Below are 26216 nucleotides of genomic sequence, written 5' to 3' on the forward strand. Positions count from 1 at the left end.
GCATCACTGTACTGCTAAAAAAGGTACATGCACCTTTTTGGAGCTTTTTGATGTATTAGCTTGCCCATCATTTATGTGGCTGTGGTAACAGTGAATATACAGGTATCAGTTTCCAGATGATAGTTTGGGTTAGTGATTTGTTATAATAGTTGTAGCTGACTGTAAGCGTTGGTATTGTACATTACACTGTGCTATATGTTCATTAGAATAGATGGACAAAGGACATTTATTATAAATATGTATAGTATCTCCGCCGCAATGTCGAAGTCCCGCAAAAAAAAAAAGCAGATCGCCGACATTACACGTTAAAAAAAAAAACACCAAAAATGACAGAAATCTTTCCCTTAGTTAGTAAATGCAATAACTTTTGCGCAAACCAATCAAAATACGCTTATTGTGATTTTTTTTACCAAACATGGGTAGCAGAAAACAAATTGGCCAAAAATTTAAAAAAAAATTGGTTTTTACATCTTTTTTGGGGGGAATTTCATATAAAAAAAATGTTAAAAATATTGTTATTTTTTCAAAATAAACGCTGTTTTTTTGTTTATAGCGCAAAAAGTAAAAATCGCACAGGTGATCAAATACCACCAAAAGAAAGCTCTGTTTGTGGGAAAAAAAGGACGTAAATTTCGTTTGGGTATGGCGTTGCACGACCGCGCAATTTTCAGTTAAAGTCGCACAGCGCCGAATCGAAAAAAAGTGGCCCAGACGTAAGACAGCAAAATGCTCCGGTGGTAAAGTGGTTAATGCCTAAACCGCTGGCAAAAAAAGTGAGTACACCCCTAAGTGAAAATGTCCAAAATGGGCACAATTAGCCATTTTCCCTTCCCGGTGTCATGTGACTCATTAGTGTTACAAGGTCCCAGGAGGGAATGGGGAGCAGGTGTGTTAAATTTGGTGTTATCGTTCTCATTTTCTCCCTACTGCTCACTGGAAGTGCAACATGGGACCTCATGGCAAAGAACTCTCTGAGGATCTGAAAAAAAAGTATTGTTGCTCCACATAAAGATGGCCTTGGCTATAAGAAGATTGCCAAGACCCTGAAACTGAGCTGCAGCACAGTGGCCAAGACCATACAACAGTTAAACAGGACAGGTTCCACTTACAACAGGCTCGCCGTGGTCGACCAAAGAAGATGAGTGCACGTGCTGAGCGTCATATTCAGTTGTCTTTGGGAAATAGACATGTGAGTGCTGCCAGCATTGCTTCAGAGGTTGAAGGGGTGGGGGGGTCAGCCTGTCAGTGCTCAGACCATACTCCGCACACTGCATCAAATTGGTCTGCATTGCTGTCATCCCGGAAGGAAGCCTCTTCTACAGATAATGTACAAGAAAGCCCACAAAAGGTTTGCTGAAAACAAGCAGGCTAAGGACATGGATTACTGGAACCATCTTCTATAGTCTGATGAGACCAATATAAACGTATTTGGTTCAGATGGTGTCAAGCATGTGTGGCAGAAACTAGGTGATGGGAGTGTCATGGTCTGGGGCTGCATGAGTGCTGCTAGCACTGGGGAGCTACAGTTCATTGAGGGAACCATGAATGCCAACTTGTAGTGTGACATACTGAAGCAGAGCAAGCTCCCCTCCCTTCGGAGACTGGGCCGCAGGGCAGTATTACAACATGATAATGACCCCAAACACACCTCCAAGACGACCACTGCCTTGCTAAAGCAACTGAGGGTAAAGGTGATGGACTAGCCAAGCATGTCTCCAGACCTAAACCCTATTGCGCATCTGTGGGGCATCCTCAAACAGAAGGTGGAGAAGCACAACGTCTCTAACATCCACCAGCTCCATGATGTTGTCATGGAGGAGGGGAAGTGGACCCCAGTGGCAACCTGTGAAGGTCTGGTGAACTCCATGCCCAAGAGGGTTAAAGCAGTGCTGGAAAATAATGGTGGCCACACAAAATATTGACACTTTGGGCCCAATTTGGACATTTTCACTTAGGGGTGCACTCACTTTTGATGCCAGCGGTTTAGACATTAATGGCTACGTGCAGGGCTGTGGAGTCGGTAGATAAATGTTCTGACTCCGACTCCTCAGTTTTTTGTACTTCCGACTCCCCGACGCCTCTGTATTAATATGCGAATGTATTTTATACATTCCTTGAAGGAAAGAAAGGCAACATACATGTCATTACCACAGGACTACTGGCTGGGAAGCCAACAGTCTATTGTATTGAACAGTTTAAGCAAGACAAACACAATGAAAACAACAAAGTTTTATTCTTTTTTTTTATTAATTAATAAAGTGGCTGGATAGTAGCAGCAGGCATAAACATCAGGAACAGGAACTTTACCAGTTCAAAAATACAAACCACGTTATTTGGTTGTTTTAGAACAAAAACAAAGCTTATCTATATGAACCAAAAACAAAATAAAAAAATAAAAAATGGTTTATATTAATCTTGAAATGTAGTTATAGGCTTAGCAAATGCAAATCAATTCAATGTAGAGTTCTAAGGAAGAGAATTGCCTATGCCAGATCCTCTTTCATAGAGGTTTCTTAAGTCAGACTTTATTATTTTTAGGGCTGAAAATAATCTTTCGACACTGACTTGGGTGGGTGGCATTGCAGTAACTATTCTGGCTACATCACTAACGATCTGTGGATAAACAAGGATGGCTTCTTCAACAGTAAGTTTTGATGAGCGATCATACTTTTCAACTTCTTTTAGTGCTTTATAAAACTCCTGTTGGAATTTTTTTATTTGGACATTTAATGGTTCTGTAACACTTAGGCGACGTCACTTTCCTTTAACAACTTCCATTTTGTCTAAGAAGGAATCAAAGTCTAATTCTTTGTTTGAAGAATATGATCCTGAGTTACCACTATTGCTTAAAAGAACTTCATCCTGTGGAGGTATTTCAGGTCGTAATCCCTTCATGCGAACTGCTACATCATAGAGGGCCTTTTTCCCAGTAGCAGTCTGTTCACTGTTCAACAAAAGTCGGCTCATTGGGTTGACATAAATAGCCGCTAACAAGATTTCATTTTCCAGCAAAAGACTCTCTCTTTTCATCATTGAAGATGCAATGCCCTCAGCTATTAACCCTCCATTTTTGTTCAGGCGATATAACAGGCTCTTCCATTCCAAGAGGAATTTACCCGGGGTTAGAACGTCACTTTGCAACCTCTTGGTGACAGTGAAGGGGTGAGAAAGAAGGTTCTACAGCTTATTTGTTTGTGTCCACTGGCTTTCAGATAATGCAAGATTTTCATTGTCCATTTCTTCTATGAAGTCTTTAAGTTCAAGCAAACATTTCACCATGCTTCCCCAGCGAGTTGTTCGATCCAAAATGGCTCCTTTTCCTACACGTCTTTTCAAAATTGCATCTGCTTTCGGGGCCCTGGCTGCAACAGTTACTTGCCATTATTTGCCAATTAGTGTAGCTGTATGGCGATATTTTAATCCATCTCTTATGGCAAGTTGCAGTGTATGAACAGCACATCGCATATGATGAATAGTAGCAAGCTTCAATGCTTCTTCAACAAAGTTGTCTAAAAAAAATGTCAGCATTCTCTTCAGTTTCTAAACTTTCTCCAATACTTGCAGAGCTGTCTTCCTCTAACTCTAATATCTGTTTGTTACCTTCTTCATCTACGTTCATCTTCTCAATTGTGCTCAACATGTTAGAAGCGTTATCTGTCACAACACATAAAATCTGCTCCTTTGTAATTTCAAAATCTTCTAGAACACCCTCCACTAACTTCTGAAGGTAATCACTGGTGTGATGTGCCTGAGTGTCCTTTAATCCGAGGGTCCGTGTTATTGTTTTGTTATTTTCATCCACAAATATAACATTGATAGCAAAATAATTGACTCTGTGACGTGTGCATGCATCCATTTTAAGGAAGACAAAACGTCCTTTCAGAACTTTCTGTAGTTCTTCCTTTTTACATTTGGCCTCCTCAATTATAAGTTTCCTTATACTAAGTCATTAATTATAACTTTTTGTGAATTGGGACATTTAAACTTTTTTTTTTTTAATTCCAATCTAAATTTAGTAGGAGTCGGAGTCGGAGTCAGTGCATTGTTTGCCGACTCCGACTCCAGGTACCCAATATTTACTCCGACTCCACAGTCCTGGCTACGTGTTTAGTTGTTTTGAGGGGACAGCAAATTTACACTGTTATACAAGCTGTACACTTACTACTTTACATTGTAACAAAGTGTCATTTCTTCAGTGTTGTCACATGAAAAGATATAATAAAATATTTACAAATATGTGAGGGGTGTACTCACTTTTGTGAGATACTGTATATAGCTTTCTAAAAGCAATGTGAGATTTTCATAATAGGTCAGGAATGTAATTTTCTTTGAGGTTAGCAGCAAAAGCTTTCTCTTTTTTTAAACTGGTACACTGTGCACTGTATCTTATCCGGGTTTGACATTTCCTTAAAATGCCAGTAGCAATGAAAATTGTAACTTTGTTGGTATATACCTAATATACTATTTTTGACAGATAGTCAGTAACTAGCCAGTAACTTAAAATAGTAATTGATAGTGAAAGGAGCAAGAGACTTGAGGACTACACTTTACCACCAAGTGAGGACATGGACTTCATCACCTCCTAGTTTGGAAATAGCCTATATATAATCCAAGGTAATCTTTTCTTCTTGTATAAGCTGGTAGCCAAATTGTCTTTTGAATCGGGTGCAAGATGTTACTTAGAACTACGTTCATGCAGACAGCAGATTCTCATCACAGGATTTACAGGTGTATGTGAAGAGCTGCAGCCAGGAAGCCTGTACAAATGAAAGACAGGCTGACAGTCGCCACATCTGCCCTCAGCCGTCCGCATGTAATCGCATATAATTGTACATGGAGCTAATACCTGCAGTTAGGGACAAATGATTGGCAAAAACCCAATTGGAAAATAAGACTAATAAAAAAGGATTTTAATACATCTTTATTGAAAAATATTTTCAAAAGTCCAACAAAGTGTAAAATAATCTTTAAACAATACATAACACCAAATTGGACAGTATATATAGAGTGGAGAGGCATAGAATGGCTTGGGGGGCCATTTCAGAAGAGAAGAGCAAGATGAAAGAGGGGAAGAAGAAGAGGGAAGGTAGAACAGGGAGAAAAGAAGGGTAGGTAAGGGAGCTAGGAGGTTGTGATGCAGAGTCAAATATATGCAGCAATTTATTCAGGATGTGGGGTTCATCAATTTTTACTTATAGTAAAAAATATCTTTCTTAAAAAATGTAGCATAGGTTCTTGTGTGTATTGCTTTTTTCCTTTCTTTTTAATTACATATAGCTAACCTGTTTGATCCTTGTATTTGGGGAATTTTCCCTCCCATGAGGCCAACAGGCTAATATAGGTCTGCATACCTCCGCCCTCAGATTATCCTGTTTGCCCTAGTGCAGGAGGGAAAGTAAGTATTTATTTACTATTAAATCATTCGTCCCTATAATCTGATCCACACAGAATGTTCCTTAACCTTGTATGGAAATATGATGGTAACCCTGTATTGATATCTCCTTTGGATGGTTTATATGAATAAGTATAGTGTTATATATATTTGACCGTGCACCAATATCTTATGAAGTTATAGTTTTCTTATGTTTGCACTTTTCTTTCTTCATAGACTTATCAGAACTTTTCAATGTACAGTATTAAAGATGTTTTATTTTTTTTTTGTTGTCATTATTTTCTCACTATTATCTGTTATCCACTGGTCACCTATTATCCCCTTTTTCATCATTTTTTTGCCTTATTCTTCCCTACTCTTTAATCTGCATGCCCACGACATAACCAATGTTTTTATAAATACATTTTATTCGGGTAGAATTCAATGTGCTTTAATATACAATATCTCACAAAAGTGAGTACACCCCTCACATTTTTGTAAATGTTTTATTATATATTTTCATGTGATAACACTGAAGAAATGAAACTTTGCTACAATGTAAGACAGCGAGTGTACAGCTTGTATAACAGTGTGTATTTGATGTCCCCTCTAAATAACTAAAGACACAGCCATTAATGTCTAAACCGCTGGCAAAAAAAGTGAGTACACCCCTAAGTGAAAATGTCCAAATTGGGCCCAAAGTGTCAATATTTTGTGTGGCCACCATTATTTTCCATCACTGCCCCTAACCCTCTTGGGCATGGAGCTCACTAAGCTTCTCAGGTTGCCACTGGAGTCCTCTTACTCCTCCATAATCACAGAGTTGGTGGATGTTAGAGATCTTGCTCTCCTCCATCTTCTGTTTGAGGATGCCCCACAGATGGTCCATAGGGTTTAGGTCTGGAGACATGCTTGGTCAGTCCATCACCTTTACCCTCAGCTTCTTTAGCAAGGCAGCGGTCGTCTTGGAGGTGTGTTTGGGGTCGTTATGTTGGAATACTGCCCTGCGGCCCAGTGTCCAAAGGGAGGGGATCATGCTCTGCTTCAGTATGTCACAGTACATGTTGGCATTCATGGTTCCCTCAATGAACTGTAGCTCCCCAGTGCTGGCAGCACTCATGCAGCCCCAGACCATGACACTCCCACCACCATGCTTGACTGTAGGCAAGAAACACTTGTCTTTGTACTCCTCACCTGGTTGCAGCCACACATGCTTGACAGCATCTGAACCAAATAAGTTTATCTTGGTATCATCAGACCACAGGACATGGTTTCAGTAATCCATGTCCTTAGTCTGCATGTCTTCAGCAAACTGTTTGCGGGCTTTCTTGTGCATCACCCTTAGAAGAGGCTTCCTTCTGGGACGACAGCCATGCAGACCAATTTGATGCAGTGTGTGGCATATGGTCTGAGCACTGACAGGCCGACTCCCCCACTCCTTCAACCTCTGCAGGAATGTTGGCAGCATTCATACGTCTATTTCCCAAAGACAACCTCTGGATATGACGCTGAGCACGTGCACTCAACTTCTTTGGTCGACCATTGCAAGGCCTATTCTGAGTGGAACCTGTCCTGGTAAACCGCTGAATGGTCTTGGCCACCATGCTGCTGCTCAGTTTTAGGGTCTTTAGATAGCCTAGGCCATCTTTATGTAGAAATACAAGTCTTTTTTTCAGATCCTCAGAGAGTTCTTTGCCATGAGGTGCCATTTTGAACTTACAGTGATCAGTATGAGAGAGTGAGAGCGATAACAGCAAATTTAACACACCTGCTCCCCATTCACACCTGAGACCTTGTAACACTAATGAGTCACATGACACCGGGGAGGGAAAATGGATAATTGGGCCCAATTTGGACATTTTCACTTAGGGGTGTACTCATTTTTGTTGCCAGCGGTTTTTACATTAATGGTTGTGTGTTGAGTTGTTTTGAGTGGACAGCAAATTTATACTGTTATTCAAGCTGTACACTCACTACTTTACATTGTAGCAAAGTTTTATTTCTTCAGTGTTGTCACCTGAAAAGATATCATAAAATATTTACAAAAATGTAAGGGGTGTACTCTCTTTGTGAGATACTGTATATAGCTTTCTAAAAGCAATGTGAGATTTTCATAATAGGTCAGGAATGTAATTTTCTTCAAGGTTAGCAGCAAAAGCTTTCTCTTTTTTTAAACTGGTACACTGTGCACTGTATCTTATCCGGGTTTGACATTTCCTTAAAATGCCAGTAGCAATGAAAATGGTAACTTTGTTGGTATATACCTAATAAACTATTTTTATACTGTATGCCTAGTGAAGGGTTAACAAACTCCTGCACTTGCTAGGTCTCTCTTCATCGCGATCAGCAGGTGTGCAGTAGTAGATAATTGTGAGCCGGACACTTACACTTCCTTCCTGATGACCGCACATTGCTGCACATTGCCTGTGGAAGAAGCACACATGCCTCGAACCCACGCACCTCCAACTCCACCTTCTACCCGGAAGTGAAGTCAGCGGCTTTTCTCTGAGGGACACCGCAAACCCGGAAGTGCTGGGAGCCACTAGCACAGCCGGAACCAGTGAATATTCCCCGAACCCCCGCTGCTCGTTCTCCCACTGGATTGGGTGAACCCTTTACATGCCGGTTTATCATGCCCATTTTGTGAGTTTGTATTTGTCTTTTGCTATTAAATGCATCTTTTATACTGCACTTAGATGGCGCTGCTCTCCTCTCTCTCTTGTAATAAAGTATAAATTAAAGAAGTGTTGGTATTGCGCTGTTGTAGAACCATAAGATCAATAACAAACTTATAGACTCAAACATCTATAAATTCTCATACACTGCCATAAATGCAATCTTCAAAATAATTAGTGGCAAAAAATAAAAAAAAGTGAACTGTGGCTCTATTCCATGCTAACAAACAATCAATTAAAAGTCCATCTGCAAATTGTGTTGTGGTTTAGTGATATTGTATCCCTTCACCATAAGATTATGTTGTCTGATGTCTCTTCTTCCCAGTGCTATGACATCTATGTGCTCCTTAGCCTCTCACATTATTGCTGTGAATAAACAGCATATGTAGATATCTTAGATTTTACTTGGTCAGTCCCCTTCGCCCTCTGGGGGTCCTCCTCAGGATCCCCTGAGGAAGTCACATGTATGTGATGCAATGCGTAGGGCGTGTACAGAGCAGATGCATACTGAAAGTGACGCAATTGTACGAGCTCGGCGCCCATGGATTTTATGCACAGTATTGTCTTACAAAAAGTGAGTAATTCAGCTGTTCTTTACCTATTAAACATTCATAAAACAATATTACACCATGGAGAGTCTTCTTTTACATTTTTAACTACATTGAGTATACCAGGAGGACCCACCAAAAGTATAATAGAGGAAACAGCAATTACCATAGAGATCTACCTACTGCACAGATCTAAAGAGGACCCCCTGAGGCAGGAGGGGACTGACAAAGAAACATCTAAGATATCTACATACACTGTTTTTGTACAGCAATAAGGCGAGAGGCTAAGGAGCAAATAGATGTCACAGCACTGGGAAGAAGAGACATCAGAAAACATAATCCTATGGTGAAGGGATACACTATCTCTAAACCACGACACAATTTACAGATGGACTTTTAATTGATTGTTTGCTTGTCCCAAATGTCATGAGATGTCACGTAATCTTATATCAGGCACTGCATTAATAAAAGCACAGAATAGAGCTACAGTTCACCACTTCACAACCTATTGTGCCTGGCAAAGGCCGCTGTTTCAAGTGAACAATGAGAAAATGAATGGTGCACATAATATTTGCATCATGACCACATGCGCCCATTTTTCCCTTTTTTCCTCTCCCCCTTTTTTTTTTTTTGTGTGTTGTTTGTTTGTTTATCTTTTTCTTTTTTGTATTTTTTTTTTCTCTTTCCTCACTTTAGAAAATCAAGGAGGAGACTAAATAGATATCGTAGTCTCGGCAGCAACCTAATCCTGTTGAACATTGCTTGCAAGTGTCTTGTGGGCTTTGGCCCCAGCAGTGGCTGGTGCCTAGTTCTGATCTGTATGTTTTGGTACACTGTTATTAAGGCACCCATATAGGTGCACATTACTACTATTGGTTTATTACTGATGTAAGTTGTATTTATTTGACCTTGTTCGCTCTTTTCTTGGCATAAATAAAATATTTGGTACTAATTATTTTGAAGATTGCATTATTGCACTGTATGGGAATTTATATATATATTTGAGTCTAAGTTTTTTATTGATCCTATGGTTTTTTACAGCAGCGCAATACCAACACTGCTTTGATTACGAAAGAGTGTTACTTAAAAGGAGCTGTACAGCCAAAGCCCGTTTGGCTGTACATCTCCTATGGATCACAGCAGTGCAGATCAATCTGCACTCCTGTGACACATTTTCAGCAGAAAGCGGTCTGAAGTCCGCTCTCTGCTTTCGATCCAGGCACCGCGTCATCATGACCACGGAGTCAGGATACACCAGGTGCCTCGACCGACACCCGACTCAGCCTCTCAGTGAGCCGCTGAGAGCCTGAGCCGGAAACTCCCCACCCCTCCACAGCCCAGCGTTCCAATGAGCGAGGAGAAGGAGGAGGCAGAGCAGAGAGCTGCTGACTCCCAGTAAGCAGCTCTCCACTCAGGAAGCTGTCAGAATCGAGCGATCGGCAGTGTTCGATTGCTCAGTTCCCAGTGCATAGGCGCGGGGGATGCTGCATCCACCTGGGAAAGTATAACTGGGGAGAAAATGGTAAACCCATACTTCTCTTTTAACAAAGAAAACCCCTTCCCATTTAATGCTGTCAGCAATGGCACCACATGGAAGAGAAATGTCATGAGGCCTGAGAAAGAAAATAATTTCTTTACACAAGAAAGGTGAAGGCTACAAGAATATCAGCAAAGCTTTACTTATCAGTCAGAATACTAATACATAATAAAGTAATACAAAGATTAAACTATATTGAAAGAGAAGATAGCTGTGATTTTTCACAGAGATCACATAGTACTGTACCAGGCCCAGCCTGATACTATGATCTGAGTTCTTCTGTGTCCGGTGGACACAATGAGTCACAGATTGCGCTGCTGCGCAGCCCCTAGGTTGCATGAGTGGAATGACATCATATAACTTCCACCCAGGATAATGGTGCTCCCACTCGACCATATTAATATAAGAGGCCAAGTAGGTGGTGGTTAAACACATTTTGCAAGGACATGGTACTGGAGGATTAGGAATTGTTTTAGAGTGTACTCTTTTTTATGATATGCACAGTTTCATTTGTACTTATATTTGGTTTTGTGTATTGTAACAAACTTCCATGTTGCATTAGTTTTGGAAAACACTATTTCCACTTTTTTTTTATTGATTGCTGCATCTTAGTGTTGCTGATCTCCTGCAATCACATTCTGCCTACATGCCTGTACTTCACTCATTGTAATTCTCAGGGTGGTTTCTCTGATGGTGAAAGCAGAGGAGCATATCTGCACAATGGGTGGGAATACAGCTGCTTATAGTTACCCCTTAAAGCTTGTGTGACAATGCAGCAGAGAAGCTGGGAGACAGCGACACAACCCATAATAGGAAGTGCCTGAATAAAAACCTTCACGTCAGGATCATCAGGTAATAAAAGTTGCAGATTTTAAAAAGTTGAAAATTATTTTTGAACTTAAGATAACATTTTAAAAATCCTATAAGATTTTAGTGTGTATATTAACATTTATGAATATCTTATGTTATTATCAATTTTGTATACATATTGTCTAAAATTCCCCCATGGAAAAGAAACATTTGAACATCTTTCTTTTTGATGCACATTTCCACAAAAGGGACAAAGATAACTATTTCACTTTCTGCCATGCATCATCAAACTTGTCAGAAGGCTGGAGGTATCTTTTAACAACATTTTTATGTGTAGTAGTGCAAATGTTTTCTCTTGTTTTACTCTTAAAATTAAAAGTGCGGCCCTTCTTTTCTTTGACGTGTATTTAAGTCCAACGGATTTACCTGCCTTCTATTATAGACAGGATTCTAAGACCTATGTTCGTGGCCCTCTAAAAAAAATGCTGCTTAGTCGGACATCAAGCATTTGGATTTGACTTTCACAGTCTGTTGGCAGATTGTGAAGAAATCACTACACCTGTGACTGTCACTGATTAATGAGTCTTTCCAAATTGTGTCTAGCCTTTTCTTCTAGCTCCACTAGGTTTCTGTGCAGAAAGTGCAGTCTCTTGAACACACACTGCATAAAAAAAATTTGCAGTTGCTTTACCTAAGCCAGCACTGCAATAGCAGACAATACACCCAAAGCCCTTTAACCCCACTGGATTTACAGACAGGGCATGAGCTCAATGTGTCATTTCCCAGACAAGTCACAATGTATGCAAAAGTAGACAAAAGACTTATTAGAGCACCATGAATTCAGCTTTGTCATAACCCGTCAATCTTAAGACTATCATAAAAAAAAATCACCCCCAGCTTTGCAGAGCATTGTGTCATGTACTGGATTGACAGCCTGAACACCGTGCTTTAGAGACCGAGCATCCCTGCCTATTATTCTGGTGCCTTTTCAATACAATCATTCTTTGTTGGAGGACAGAACTATCTCTCTCTCTTGTCCTAGATACATGTTCTTGTCTTTTCTGACTCTCATCTTTATAGCCATGTCACTTAGAGCACAATAGTAAAAAATGGTACCTGAAGTTAAAATTCACTGGCTCTGTAGTTTTATTATGTTACAAACCTCTCATCAGAATGACTTTTTTTTATACCTACATCACATCTTATTGTATTATATATTAAGTTTAACTCACAGTATACTTTTACTATTATAGTAAAATATACAGTATAAGTAAAGTTTCTTGTAATGCAGGAACAAGGTGAAACTTCCACTTAATTTGTTAGCTCTATAAAATCTTTACAGTTGAACTTATCAATATATATATATATATATATATACACACACACACACACACACACACACACACACACACACACACACACACACAAACACATAGGGCAGGTGTGTGAATCTCTTACAGCACAAATAATAATATATGATAACATACGCAACTTTGTATACAGGAGGTTTCATTGATGCAACACCTAAATGCCCTTATACAACTTAAGCAAACTACATTCCAAGCTACAATGCACAATTATATACTCTAGATAAACTTCTCATTAGCATGAAGCCAAAAAGTGGTTGCCTAAATGATTTTATGGCGTTAAATGTAATACTTGGCATCTCACAAGAGCTGAAAAAAAGGAATTAGCATGCAAGGAATGGGTCTTAAACCAAGGTGTAATGGTAACCTGTAGTAGAAATCCACCTAGCTATGCTGCTTTACAGAACTGTTTAAATCACACAACTAGCTGAACAAAATTGCATTTTTTTTTTGCACACCAACACACATGTATTTCAACTGTATATTAAGGTGCTTGGGTGCAGATCAACTTTCCAGCAAATGACCAGTTGACAATTTGACAACACAACTCTTTAAACTGAATTACAGCTCATTCCATTTTGATTTCAAACAGAAAAAACAATGCATGTTGTAATATGTATAATTTAGTAATAAAATAAAGCTAAATAAACAAGCTAAACATATAATTCTGTACACCGAGAATGAGCAGTGTCACCAAAATTGGCAGCTTCTTTCATCATTTGTTTCATCTTATCCTCTTATTCCAAAATGTGTTACCTCTTAACATCAAACACACTCACTCCATTGGTAGCGCATTGGTTTTTTTCTGCTTGTATACACTGAGAATGTTTCCTGTCTAAAGACTTTAGATTACTTGATGTAGTCAGTTCTATGTAACCTCCTTTAATTGTTTCTAACTTATAAAAGCCATTCTCTGACAAGCTATTCTTATAAGGCAGTAGAATTTGGCTCTCCTTTTAATCAGCTCTCCACTTTTTTTGGAAGTGGGTTTATAAATGACTTTTAAACACCAGTGACATTAAACTTGTTCTGAGCAGAGAGGAGAAGAAAGTGTTCATCCAAAGTAGGTGATGAAATCCGACAGGAATTGGCATTTTTAATCATCAAGTATGGGGAGTTATATGGTGCAAAGGGATAATTAGGGCTGTTCGCCCATAACTGCATATGGGAATTCAGAGAAAAAGTCTAAAAATGTCTAGAAATGTATGAGGTTTATAGTTCATAAACAGACCCTTATAGCTTGTGAAGTTTTTGCCATACCCAGAACACCTTTATGCAGCACCTTCAGGAGACTTAAGACATCTCTATAATTGCAGATAAAATACAGCAGAGTATGTGCACTCTAAGTGTAGTGGATATTGTAAATTTATTTAAAAAATGACACATGGCAGCTCACATAAAATTTGTAAAAATATGCTTATCATCAATCATAGGTCCAGGTCTCACCAAAGACAAGGCATCAGGGCATACTTACAGGATTGACAGATGTGGAACCTGTAACAGCTGAGAAGAACACCAGGGGGCAACAATCTAACTGCGGTATAATAGGAAATGTGAATAGCAAAAAACAACTGGCAACTCAGCGCATGTAGTGGAAAATAGTGGGGATTGTAGGTCTGTTTAGCAGCTGTTTAGGTCAAAATACAATGCACACCAATGCTATCCGGGTTGCCTATGGTATCCAGGCAACCAGGGAGCCAGGAAGCAGAGGGACAGTAGACTGCAACAAGACCAGAAGTGATGTCAAGGGGCCATGGCTACACGTTTCAAGGTGTTCTCCGGATTGTCAATCCTATTCACATTAACAATTATGCTGAACTTAGATTAGTGCTCCCTGGTGTTCTTCTCAGCTATTACAGGTTTCACATCTGTCAATCCTATGTATATGCCCTGATGCCTTGCCTTTGCTGAGACTCTATGATCAATGAAAAGCATATTTTTAATGATTTTATGTAGTTGCCATTTGTCTTTTTAATAAATGTACAATATCCACTACACTTAGATTGAGCACACTCTGCTGTGCTTTATCCACTTGTAACCATCAAGAAACTTCTGATGAGTTTTGTGGATCTACAGGTTAAAAAAGTTTTTAGACCTAATAAAATCTGAATCTAACTTTTATATTATTGATATGGTTGCAAAAAACTGAAAACATTTGATTTAATGCTATGGTCGTTAATACTCAAGCAAACAAATGTGGAAATGTCTTTCTTTTTATAAGCAAAGAGGACAAGGCCCAGCAGTTCTAAAGTGCAGCTTGATCTGATAGCATGACTTATCTCGACCGTGGAAATATCAGATTCATAAGCGTTCTTGCCAGCAGCAACTTAAACTGATGACATACTAGGTTTGCAGATTACAACCACAAAACAGTTGGCAGTAAGATGAGACTCCCTGTAGATATTAAGATAGCTTGGCAATGATCTTAATACCAGACAACACTGAACATTTACAGTATATGGTAAATTACATTTTTGATGTTTTTAGTAGTTTAACTGCTAAAGTGTACACAGCTTTGATCTAAAATTTATATATCTACTTTTTGATCAAATTAAGGATATCAAGTATGAAAGTAGTTTTTAAAACTAAAATCAGTTAGGAATGACTCAACAAAGCCTGATGATTGAAGTATTATATACAGGCTGTAACTGGCATTAATTATGACATTATTATTATTGGTAATAATCTTGCTGATCCTTACAGTGATTAGAGCTATACTGGTGGTTGAAAAAAAAAAAAAAAAGGCCCACGAGTACAAGAAGAAAGGTACCGAAGATCTAAAATTCTAGAATACTATGGATATTTGGGCTGGAAGATGTATGTATGCCATTGGTAAGGTAGTGAACCTCAATGGCAGCATACTGAGCCCTGCAAAAATTCTCCCTGTTCAACATAGAATTCTTGTATTTGTTCAGCAAAAAAACAAGCATCGGATTCTTATTGTAGGCACACTTTTAATTCATTACTATTGTAGGTTTACACAACACAGTATTTTAGGTATTATTATACATAATTAATTATTATATATTATGCTAATGCTCTATGAGTTGTAGATATAATCATTTTAGTGCAGGAGTTTCATGAAAACCTGTAAATTATTTCCAGGATTTCTTCAGGGTGTAAAGGTTAAGAAAGATTGATCTGACAAGAAAGAGTTTTTTTGCACTTGAAAATTTAACAGACTTTAGTAGTCATGAAGTGTGCATTGTTGATTCTTATAAGGTGCATTTTGATGAATGCTCTAGCACATTTTTCCTGCAGTGGGGCAATATATTTAAGAGGAAACTATAATAGTTTGGTATTTATATTAATTTAGTATTAGTTTATACGTTCTCTAAATGTGATTTTTTTTTACTATACTATGTAAAGTATACACAATATAAGTTTTACAAATAAACATTTAAACCAGGGTGAACAGATAACTCAAGCAATGAAGGGGGATAGGTTGCTCCTCAGATTTATTCAGTTGTGAATCTGAGTTTGACTTATTAAACTCTATAAATAACAGACTTTTTTCTTTTTTCAAAAGAGCAGCTAAGAATAGATAGGTGAATGTGTGAAAGATAGCTAGGAGATCCACCTTCTGGCAGGAAATGATTTTTCTATTTTCAGTCCCAACCAAAATACATTTGCTTTAAAAAGTCAGTGGCTCTAAACATACAAGATAATGAAGGTCTAGAATGCATTCCGTGGTACAGTATTTATTCTGAGAGCATAACTGCCTCGTATCACTAATTAGCTTGACTATGGCATAACAGAGTACCTTTGCAGTAGCAGCCCTCCCAAGGTCACAGGATTCACTTGTAAACAGTGTGGTAACAATGCTGACCAATTCCATCCCTCTTTCATTGTGGTAGACTGTTGATAAAAATAAAGAAGGTTTTGTTAGTTATTAATCACATCTATTAATTTATCAGTGATAGACAAACGAAAAGGGTAAGACAGACTTAGCTTGTTAATATAAATCAAATGCAGACAGGCAGGTTTTTATCCCAATAAGACAACAATTAATTTACAAATCCACTAAGTGATGTAGTCATTATTTATTAAAATATAAATCAATTTTTCTACCACATTCCAACTGTTAGTGGCAATTTGCCCAAGCACTTTGTCTGAGAGCTTCAGCCTTTGTTTGAAAGGAGAAATAAATGGATGCTTTGAATGTGCAGTAACAATTTACAATTTCCTACTGTCAGCAAGAAGTTTACCAGGAAATAAACAGAGGGGGAGCTAGGATTTATATTGCATGATGTATCTTAATTAGAAGCCATTTTATGGTTCTAATCTAAAATTGGTACAAAGAATTTAAATAAACAGATGGCACACATACTGATCTGAGAGCATGAGAATCTCAAACTCTTGTTATGTATGACCGATTGCACAATAAATAAAGACTAATTTACACAATGGTTATGATTGAATTTTTGAGATACAAATATATATGTGTGCATTACATAAACATGTCTGAGTTGCCGTGTATGTGCAATGTACACACACACTGATAGTAGCCTGGAAGGGGAGGGCCCTACCACTTTATATTGAAAACACCTGTTTACATCACCTTTCCATTTGATATTGTACGACTTTGGTACACAACCTCTTTATTTTCTTTTAAGACCTATTAATGCTACTTTGAGTGGCCACTCACAGCTTGTGTATGCTAGTAGCGTAGAGCAGACCAAGTACTGCTGTTACCCACTGCAAATGACACATTTTGCAATGTGTTAGCAAATGTTGAAAAGTTCACCAACCAACTGACAATACATTGTAGAAAAAAAGAGGGGGAGGGAAATTAATCGGGACTTTAAATGAGGAAATTACAAGGTAGGGTCATATACCTCCATTACATTGTAGATTTCCAAGTATGGATCAGTAGTTTTCAGTGTTCATTTTAGTGTTGATCTGGCTTTGGGTACAGAACCTTTGGGTGCCAAATAAGATAAATATGCTCTTGCAGGGGTTAATTAATTGTTAAGAAATGGGTTCAAGTTAAAGTTAAGAGTTAGTATTGTGTTAAAGTGTATCCAAACCTATGAACCAAAACCTAATATATAGCAGCTTTCTAGTCCACTAATGCTGTGATTGCGTTCTTTTCTCTATTTTCCCCCTGTGATCCTGCCAGTAATACACATGCTGCTTCACTGTACTGTATCTACAGAAGAGCAGAATTGTCACCTAGGATGGGAAGTTGTTAGGGCTACAGAACACTTTCCCTCTCAACTTCTCCATACCATAGGGAGAAGGTGTTATGTGGTCTACAAAGGTGAATAGGGCCGATACACTGCTTGATAGTTTAGAGCAGCAGAGGTACAGGTTGTCCCAAATATCTGTCAGGATCAATAGGTTTTGTTTGCACTTATTTAACAAAACCCTTCCATGGTGCATCTATTAGACCGAAAGGGACATTCATTGTTAGTATGTACATACACTTTAAGGGTTTGGGTCAAGCTTTAAAGTGGAAGAAAAGACCTGTGTTCAATTTATTCCCCACAATCAGTTAAACAGCTGTTACGTGTAACAATCTGTCAATACATTTAAAAGGTTTTAAATATGTTTGTACATTTGTTTTCATTATAATGCATTGTAGTTATGCAACTGAAATGCCTCTCCGTTCATACAGCTAGGATGACTGGTGAGTGTATCTAATTACTTCTGTTCCTCCGGAGCACGTTCATGAATGAGGACGCGCACCTGGGAATCCTAATTCATGAGAAAACATATGACATCACAGATGGGGCTGGGCGGGGCTTGGCTATGCTGCTTGCACATACTCTGACAAAGGTACCAAGTATTGCCTGTGAGCAGCCACATTTGGCTGAACAAGCAAACTACTGTAATTGAAGCAAAGGAAAATTGCTGAATATTCAAATTAGTTATTAGAATATTTTTTTATTTTTAACAGGAATTCCACTTTAAAGCAGAACTTTAAGGCTGCGTTCACACTGCAGATGGATGCGGCTGTCAGGATCAGTGTCGTTGCGTGGGTCACCTGCTGGTGGCACTGTTGTTCCTGGAACTGAGGGGCGCAGTTCCAGGGCCCACCAGCGGGTGTCTCCCAGCAGCTGGACTTTTCTTTTAATTAAGCTGCACCTGAGGACTGCTGAGGGAATATAAGCCCGCCCTTCACTGAGGCTCAGGGATTCAGTATTTTCTCTGCTAGCCGTGTCCCTGTCTGAGCCTGATCCTGAAACCTGTATCCTGAAACCTGTATTCTGATCCTGAGTCCTGTTCCCTGCATCCTGCTTCCTGTACCTGGCTCCCTGCTTTCCTTGTCTCCTGTCTCTGTCCTGTCCTGCTATTGTTTGCTCCATCCCTTTGTATATAGTTTGTTAGGTTCTATTGGGGTTTTGTACTGTTATCATTTATATTTTGTTTACTTGTTTATGGTCACTGGTGTTGGTATTGGAGTGTGTCATTTTGCTTAATAAACTTATTTACATCTTTATCCATCTGGGTCCTGATTCCTTGGTGCAGCCAACTGATCTGATCACCCTTGCTGGATGCCTGCATGTGGTATCCCTGACAGAATACTGAAGCCACTAACGATCAGATCGGTTGCACCTGGGAATTAGGAATTTTCTGGTTGTTGCAAGATGCAGTCAGAGGAGGTCTTTTATTTTTCTTTGCTTGTAACAGAAGACAGGGAATATTGTAGCCAAATTTTGAAAACTTACACTAGCGAGCAGTTGTTGGAATGCATCCGTCTGGCCCACTCGTTTGTTGACCAAGGCAGAGTTTTGTTCAAAGAGATTCAGCCACTTATTCAGCTCTGTGCAGAGTTGGCTTTATCTAATACCCCTAAGGGTGGTGATGATTATTCTCCTCCTTTTAGTGTCTCTCAGGTGGTATCTCTTGTGTGGCTCTTGGAAGATGATAAACCCTATTTTATTGAATATTATTCAGTGTATTCTCCAGAGGCCCTGTTGGATTGCATGAATGCTGTATATTCTCTAATCAGACAAGGGGGTTGTAAATTGAGTTTTGTTCAGGCCTTACTGCAAACCTGGTCAGATCTTTCCAATTTAGCATCAGCTAACTCCCACCAATCCACTTCTGCCTCTGGACACCAGTTTTCTCAAAGTTTCTCCTCTCCGTTACCTGTAGCAACCACAGCTGCAGTTAGGTATGGTTTGCTTTCCACTGCTTGTTCATATCCTGGCTTAACGAGTTGCACTTTTCCTGCATTTAACCCTGTGAAAACTTCCTCTACTACTCTGTTGCCCCTAGCAACCTCTCAGAAATTCTCCTCTTTAACTGTCTCTCCTTTTCCACCATCTTCCAATACTGCCATTTCGCTTCCATCTACTTCACAATTTATTCATAGCCCTGCAACCACTAGCAAAATTCCTGTATCTAAACCTAAAAAGAAAAGGAGATTTTTCCCAACACATACAATTATACCTGTTACCCAGCCTGCTGATCTGGTGCCTGTTTCTCAGCCTGCTGTCCCAGTGCCCGCTGTTCTGATGCCCGCTGTTCCAGTGCCCACTGATCTGGTGCCTCCTACGGAGCCTGCTGATCCAGTACCCCCTTAGCTGGTGCCTCCTACTGAGCCTGCTGATCCAGTGCCCACTGTTCTGATGCCTGTTGTTCCAGTGCCTGCTGATCCAGTGCCCACTGATCCGGTGCCTCCTACTGAGCCTGCTGATCCAGTGCCCGTTGTTCTGATGCCTGTTGTTCCTGCCAGTAATACACATGCTGCTTCACTGTACTGTATCTACAGAAGAGCAGAATTGTCACCTAGGATGGGAAGTTGTTAGGGCTACAGAACACTTTCCCTCTCAACTTCTCCATACCATAGGGAGAAGGTGTTATGTGGTCTACAAAGGTGAATAGGGCCGATACACTGCTTGATAGTTTAGAGCAGCAGAGGCACAGGTTGTCCCAAATATCTGTCAGGATCAATAGGTTTTGTTTGCACTTATTTAACAAAACCCTTCCATGGTGCATCTATTAGACCGAAAGGGACATTCATTGTTAGTATGTACATACACTTTAAGGGTTTGGGTCAAGCTTTAAAGTGGAAGAAAAGACCTGTGTTCAATTTATTCCCCACAATCAGTTAAACAGCTGTTACGTGTAACAATCTGTCAATACATTTAAAAGGTTTTAAATATGTTTGTACATTTGTTTTCATTATAATGCATTGTAGTTATGCAACTGAAATGCCTCTCCGTTCATACAGCTAGGATGACTGGTGAGTGTATCTAATTACTTCTGTTCCTCCGGAGCACGTTCATGAATGAGGACGCGCACCTGGGAATCCTAATTCATGAGAAAACATATGACATCACAGATGGGGCTGGGCGGGGCTTGGCTATGCTGCTTGCACATACTCTGACAAAGGTACCAAGTATTGCCTGTGAGCAGCCACATTTGGCTGAACAAGCAAACTACTGTAATTGAAGCAAAGGAAAATTGCTGAATATTCAAATTAGTTATTAGAATATTTTTTTATTTTTAACAGGAATTCCACTTTAAAGCAGAACTTTAAGGCTGCGTTCACACTGCAGATGGATGCGGCTGTCAGGATCAGTGTCGTTGCGTGGGTCACCTGCTGGTGGCACTGTTGTTCCTGGAACTGAGGGGCGCAGTTCCAGGGCCCACCAGCGGGTGTCTCCCAGCAGCTGGACTTTTCTTTTAATTAAGCTGCACCTGAGGACTGCTGAGGGAATATAAGCCCGCCCTTCACTGAGGCTCAGGGCTTCAGTATTTTCTCTGCTAGCCGTGTCCCTGTCTGAGCCTGATCCTGAAACCTGTATCCTGAAACCTGTATTCTGATCCTGAGTCCTGTTCCCTGCATCCTGCTTCCTGTACCTGGCTCCCTGCTTTCCTTGTCTCCTGTCTCTGTCCTGTCCTGCTATTGTTTGCTCCATCCCTTTGTATATAGTTTGTTAGGTTCTATTGGGGTTTTGTACTGTTATCATTTATATTTTGTTTACTTGTTTATGGTCACTGGTGTTGGTATTGGAGTGTGTCATTTTGCTTAACCACTCTAGTACCGCTCACAGTAATACTACTGCGGCAGAGTGGCTCGTTCCCGTCCAGTCACGTAGTATTAACGTGACTGGACTCCTCCCCTTCTGGGCGGCGCTTGCGCGCCGCCGGAGGCTCGCTCCCGCTGTTTTCATTCACAGCGGGAGTCGGGCCAGGGGAGGAGCAGCGGCGATCGCCGCTGCTCTTACCCGATCGTCGGGGATCGAGTCTGGAGATCCGCCCGCTGTGTGTAAACACAGCGGGCGGATCTCCATAGTGACAGGGAGTGACAGATCGGACTGTTCAGCATAGCTGGACATCCGATCTGTCCATGAATCACACAGTCACCTCCCCCCCTACACGTCAGTAAGCACCAGGCATACATTAACCCCTCCCTCTCCAATAAAATTAACCCCTTCCCTGCCAGTGTCATTTTTACAGTAACAGTGCATATATACAGCACTGATTACTGCAGTAATGTCACTGGTACCCCCAAAAGTGTCAAAAATGTCAGTCAGGGGTCCGGTCTGTCCGCCGCAATGTCGCAGTCCCGCAAAAAAAAATCGCAGATCGCCGCCATTACGCGTTAAAAAAAAAACACCAAAAATGACAGAAATCTTTCCCTTTGTTAGTAAACGCAATAACTTTTGCGCAAACCAATCAAAATACGCTTATTGCGATTTTTTTTACCAAACATATGTAGCATAAAACAAATTGGCCAAAAACTTTTAAAAAAATTGGTTTTTACATCTTTTTTGGGGGGAATTTCATATAAAAAAATGTGAAAAATATTGTTATTTTTTCAAAATAAACGCTCTTTTTTTGTTTATAGCGCAAAAAGTAAAAATCGCACAGGTGATCAAATACCACCAAAAGAAAGCTCTGTTTGTGGGAAAAAAAGGACGTAAATTTCGTTTGGGTACGGCGTCGCACGACCGCGCAATTGTCAGTTGAAGTCGCACAGCGCCGAATCGCAAAAAGTGGCCTGGACGGAAGACAGCAAAATCCTCCGGTTGTAAAGTGGTTAATAAACTTATTTACATCTTTATCCATCTGGGTCCTGATTCCTTGGTGCAGCCAACTGATCTGATCACCCTTGCTGGATGCCTGCATGTGGTATCCCTGACAGAATACTGAAGCCACTAACGATCAGATCGGTTGCACCTGGGAATTAGGAATTTTCTGGTTGTTGCAAGATGCAGTCAGAGGAGGTCTTTTATTTTTCTTTGCTTGTAACAGAAGACAGGGAATATTGTAGCCAAATTTTGAAAACTTACACTAGCGAGCAGTTGTTGGAATGCATCCGTCTGGCCCACTCGTTTGTTGACCAAGGCAGAGTTTTGTTCAAAGAGATTCAGCCACTTATTCAGCTCTGTGCAGAGTTGGCTTTATCTAATACCCCTAAGGGTGGTGATGATTATTCTCCTCCTTTTAGTGTCTCTCAGGTGGTATCTCTTGTGTGGCTCTTGGAAGATGATAAACCCTATTTTATTGAACATTATTCAGTGTATTCTCCAGAGGCCCTGTTGGATTGCATGAATGCTGTATATTCTCTAATCAGACAAGGGGGTTGTAAATTGAGTTTTGTTCAGGCCTTACTGCAAACCTGGTCAGATCTTTCCAATTTAGCATCAGCTAACTCCCACCAATCCACTTCTGCCTCTGGACACCAGTTTTCTCAAAGTTTCTCCTCTCCGTTACCTGTAGCAACCACAGCTGCAGTTAGGTATGGTTTGCTTTCCACTGCTTGTTCATATCCTGGCTTAACGAGTTGCACTTTTCCTGCATTTAACCCTGTGAAAACTTCCTCTACTACTCTGTTGCCCCTAGCAACCTCTCAGAAATTCTCCTCTTTAACTGTCTCTCCTTTTCCACCATCTTCCAATACTGCCATTTCGCTTCCATCTACTTCACAATTTATTCATAGCCCTGCAACCACTAGCAAAATTCCTGTATCTAAACCTAAAAAGAAAAGGAGATTTTTCCCAACACATACAATTATACCTGTTACCCAGCCTGCTGATCTGGTGCCTGTTTCTCAGCCTGCTGTCCCAGTGCCCGCTGTTCTGATGCCCGCTGTTCCAGTGCCCACTGATCTGGTGCCTCCTACGGAGCCTGCTGATCCAGTACCCCCTTAGCTGGTGCCTCCTACTGAGCCTGCTGATCCAGTGCCCACTGTTCTGATGCCTGTTGTTCCAGTGCCTGCTGATCCAGTGCCCACTGATCCGGTGCCTCCTACTGAGCCTGCTGATCCAGTGCCCGTTGTTCTGATGCCTGTTGTTCCAGTGCCTGCTGTTCCAGTGCCCGCTGATCTGGTGCCTCCTACTGAGCCCGTTAATCCAGTGCCTGCTGTTCCGGTGTCCGCTGATCCAGTGCCCACTGATCCGGTGCCTTCTACTGAGCCTGCTGATCCAGTGCCCGCTGTTCTGATGCCTGTTGTTCCAGTGCCCGCTGATCCAGTGCCCACTGATCCTGTGCCTCCTACTGAGCCTGCTGATCCAGTGCCTGCTGTTACAGTGCCTGCTGATCTGGTGCCTCCTACTCAGCCTGCTGATCCAGTGCCTGCTGTTCTGATGCCTGCTGATCCAGTGCCCATTGATCTGGTGCCTCCTACTGAGCCTGCTGGTCCAGTGCACGCTGATCCGGTGCCTCCTACTGAGCCTGCTGATCCAGTGCCCGCTGTTCTGGTGCCCGCAGATCCGGTGTCTCTTACCCAGCCCGCTGATCCAGTGCCAGCTGATCCCGTGCCCGCTGTTCTGGTGACCACTACCCAGTCTGCTGACGCAGTGCTTGCTGTCCCAGTGCCCGCTGACCCAGTGCCTGCTGTTCCGGTGCCTGCTGATCCGTGTGTCTCTTACTCAGCCCGCTGATCCGGTGCCAGCTGATCCCATGCCCGCTGTTCCGGTGACCACTACCGTGTCTGTTGATCCTGTGCCCACTGACCCAGTGCTTGCCGTTCCGGTGCCTGCTGACCCAGTGTTTGCTGATCCAGTGCCTGCTGAGCCACGGTCTGCCGCCCTGTTTGATGTGCCACTGTCTGTTGCCCAGCCTGGTGTGCCACTGCCGGATATCCTGCATGCCGCTGACGCTCCCCTGCTTGATGTCCAGCTTGCCTTCAGTCCCAGTGTTGGGAAATGTGTTGCAATGAGGGCAGGTGTATCCCTAATGTTACGCCTCTTCAGGAACTTGACCTGTGGGGTGCCTAGACGGCTTCCAGACCCTGGTGGTGGGGTGCATGATCAATTGCTGGACTCTGGTGGCACGCCTTCCGGCAAGTTAAAAGACTTTGGCCTAGAGAGTGCTAGAAGACCCACAGACATGGAGGGGAGACCTTTTTGGACTTTCGGGGTAGAAGCACAATGGAGCGTCAGGAGGCTGCTCCTTAAAGGGGGGGAACTGTCAGGATCAGTGTCGTTACGTGGGTCACCTGCTGGTGGCACTGTTGTTCCTGAAACTGAGGGGCGCAGTTCCAGGGCCCACCAGCGGGTGTCTCCCAGCAGCTGGACTGTTCTTTTAATTAAGCTGCACCTGAGGACTGCTGAGGGAATATAAGCCCGCCCTTCACTGAGGCTCAGGGCTTCAGTATTTTCTCTGCTAGCCGTGTCCCTGTTTGAGCCTGATCCTGAAACCTGTATCCTGAAACCTGTATTCTGATCCTGAGTCCTGTTCCCTGCATCCTGCTTCCTGTACTTGGCTCCCTGCTTTCCTTGTCTCCTGTCCCTGTCCTGCTATTGTTTGCTCCATCCCTTTGTATATAGTTTGTTAGGTTCTATTGGGGTTTTGTACTGTTATCATTTATATTTTGTTTACTTGTTTATGGTCACTGGTGTTGGTATTGGAGTGTGTCATTTTGCTTAATAAACTTATTTACATCTTTATCCATCTGGGTCCTGATTCCTTGGTGCAGCCAACTGATCTGATCACCCTTGCTGGATGCCTGCATGTGGTATCCCTGACAGCGGCTGACAGCAGGGGTCTGGTATATCCCTGAACCAGGGACGATTCTTCAGGTCCGAATTTTTGGCTGGATTCAGACCTGAAATGCACAGGACTTCTGTGCAATTTGCTCCGCAGCCGCTCCAGGGATGTGAGAGCCAGTCACAATTTCCTGTCATGTGAATTGGATGCAGAGAAACAAGCATCCAATTTGAACTAGTGTGAACCCAGCCTGACAGTTTGATAACAATGAATGCTCTTTAACAAAAGAAAATACATTCAACATGAATTATTATGCTACCAAAATTAGTGTGTGCTGTAAACTGCCTCCAGAATTGCTCCTGTTTCTTCTTGCTGGAGGCCAACATTTTGTTGAAGCCAGTTGCTTCCTTATGGGAAACTACCCCCTCTCTATGGTCTCAAAAACTATACGTTTTGTTCTGTAATTAAAATATGTACTTTTTCAGCCTTAATTGTATGTCTTGGCTTAGCTAGAGAAGAAGGCTGACAGAAGCTTTACAGTGCTGAAATTCACAGGCTGCCAATGATGCAGAAATGAGAAAGAATCAAGGAAATAAAATAGGACACTCTCCTGTGCCTGCCTGGCACTAATGTGTAAAATGTGGTTCCTGCGCTATCTTTGAAGGGTTTCACTAATTACCCTAATGCCGCTAGTACATCAACTGATACCAAATAAAACAGTTCAAGCATGTAATAAAAAAAGGGGGTTTGTACTGCGCTTTAGGAATTATTCAACCACAAATTCAAATAAAACTTTGGTTATATATTCACTCTTCTCTAATCATAAATACTAAAATGCTTCTTCCCTTATTATTTGTAAAACCATATATGTATATTTCATCAACAGTGAATTTTCATGATATCTATGTCTTAAAGTGCTAATGTGACCATTTGTCTACATAAAAAGTGAGGTAGTTTCCGTGCTCCAAAGTGATTATTGTGCATCAATTAATATCGGTATCGTAATATTCTAAA

At 41.1% G+C, this 26216-nt stretch overlaps 1 protein-coding gene and 1 pseudogene across 2 annotated transcripts in view; both read right to left on the minus strand.

Moving 5' to 3' along the window:
• The window catches only part of KIAA0825, a 735478-nt gene that overhangs the window by 356244 nt on the left and 353018 nt on the right, over window positions 1–26216 (minus strand). The window contains exon 19 of the mRNA XM_082247736.1: window positions 16072–16166. Within this exon, the coding sequence (XP_082103862.1) occupies window positions 16072–16166 (95 nt within the window). The remainder of the gene's footprint in view (window positions 1–16071; window positions 16167–26216) is intronic.
• Window positions 2454–7814, minus strand: LOC309543672 (annotated as a pseudogene). The gene is made up of 2 exons: window positions 7759–7814; window positions 2454–3941 (listed from the first exon to the last, which is right to left on the minus strand). The product of its transcript is annotated as an uncharacterized misc_RNA (transcript).

Source organism: Pelophylax lessonae (assembly GCF_965119305.1).
Source record: "Pelophylax lessonae genome assembly, chromosome: 1".
Taxonomy (NCBI): domain Eukaryota; kingdom Metazoa; phylum Chordata; class Amphibia; order Anura; family Ranidae; genus Pelophylax; species Pelophylax lessonae.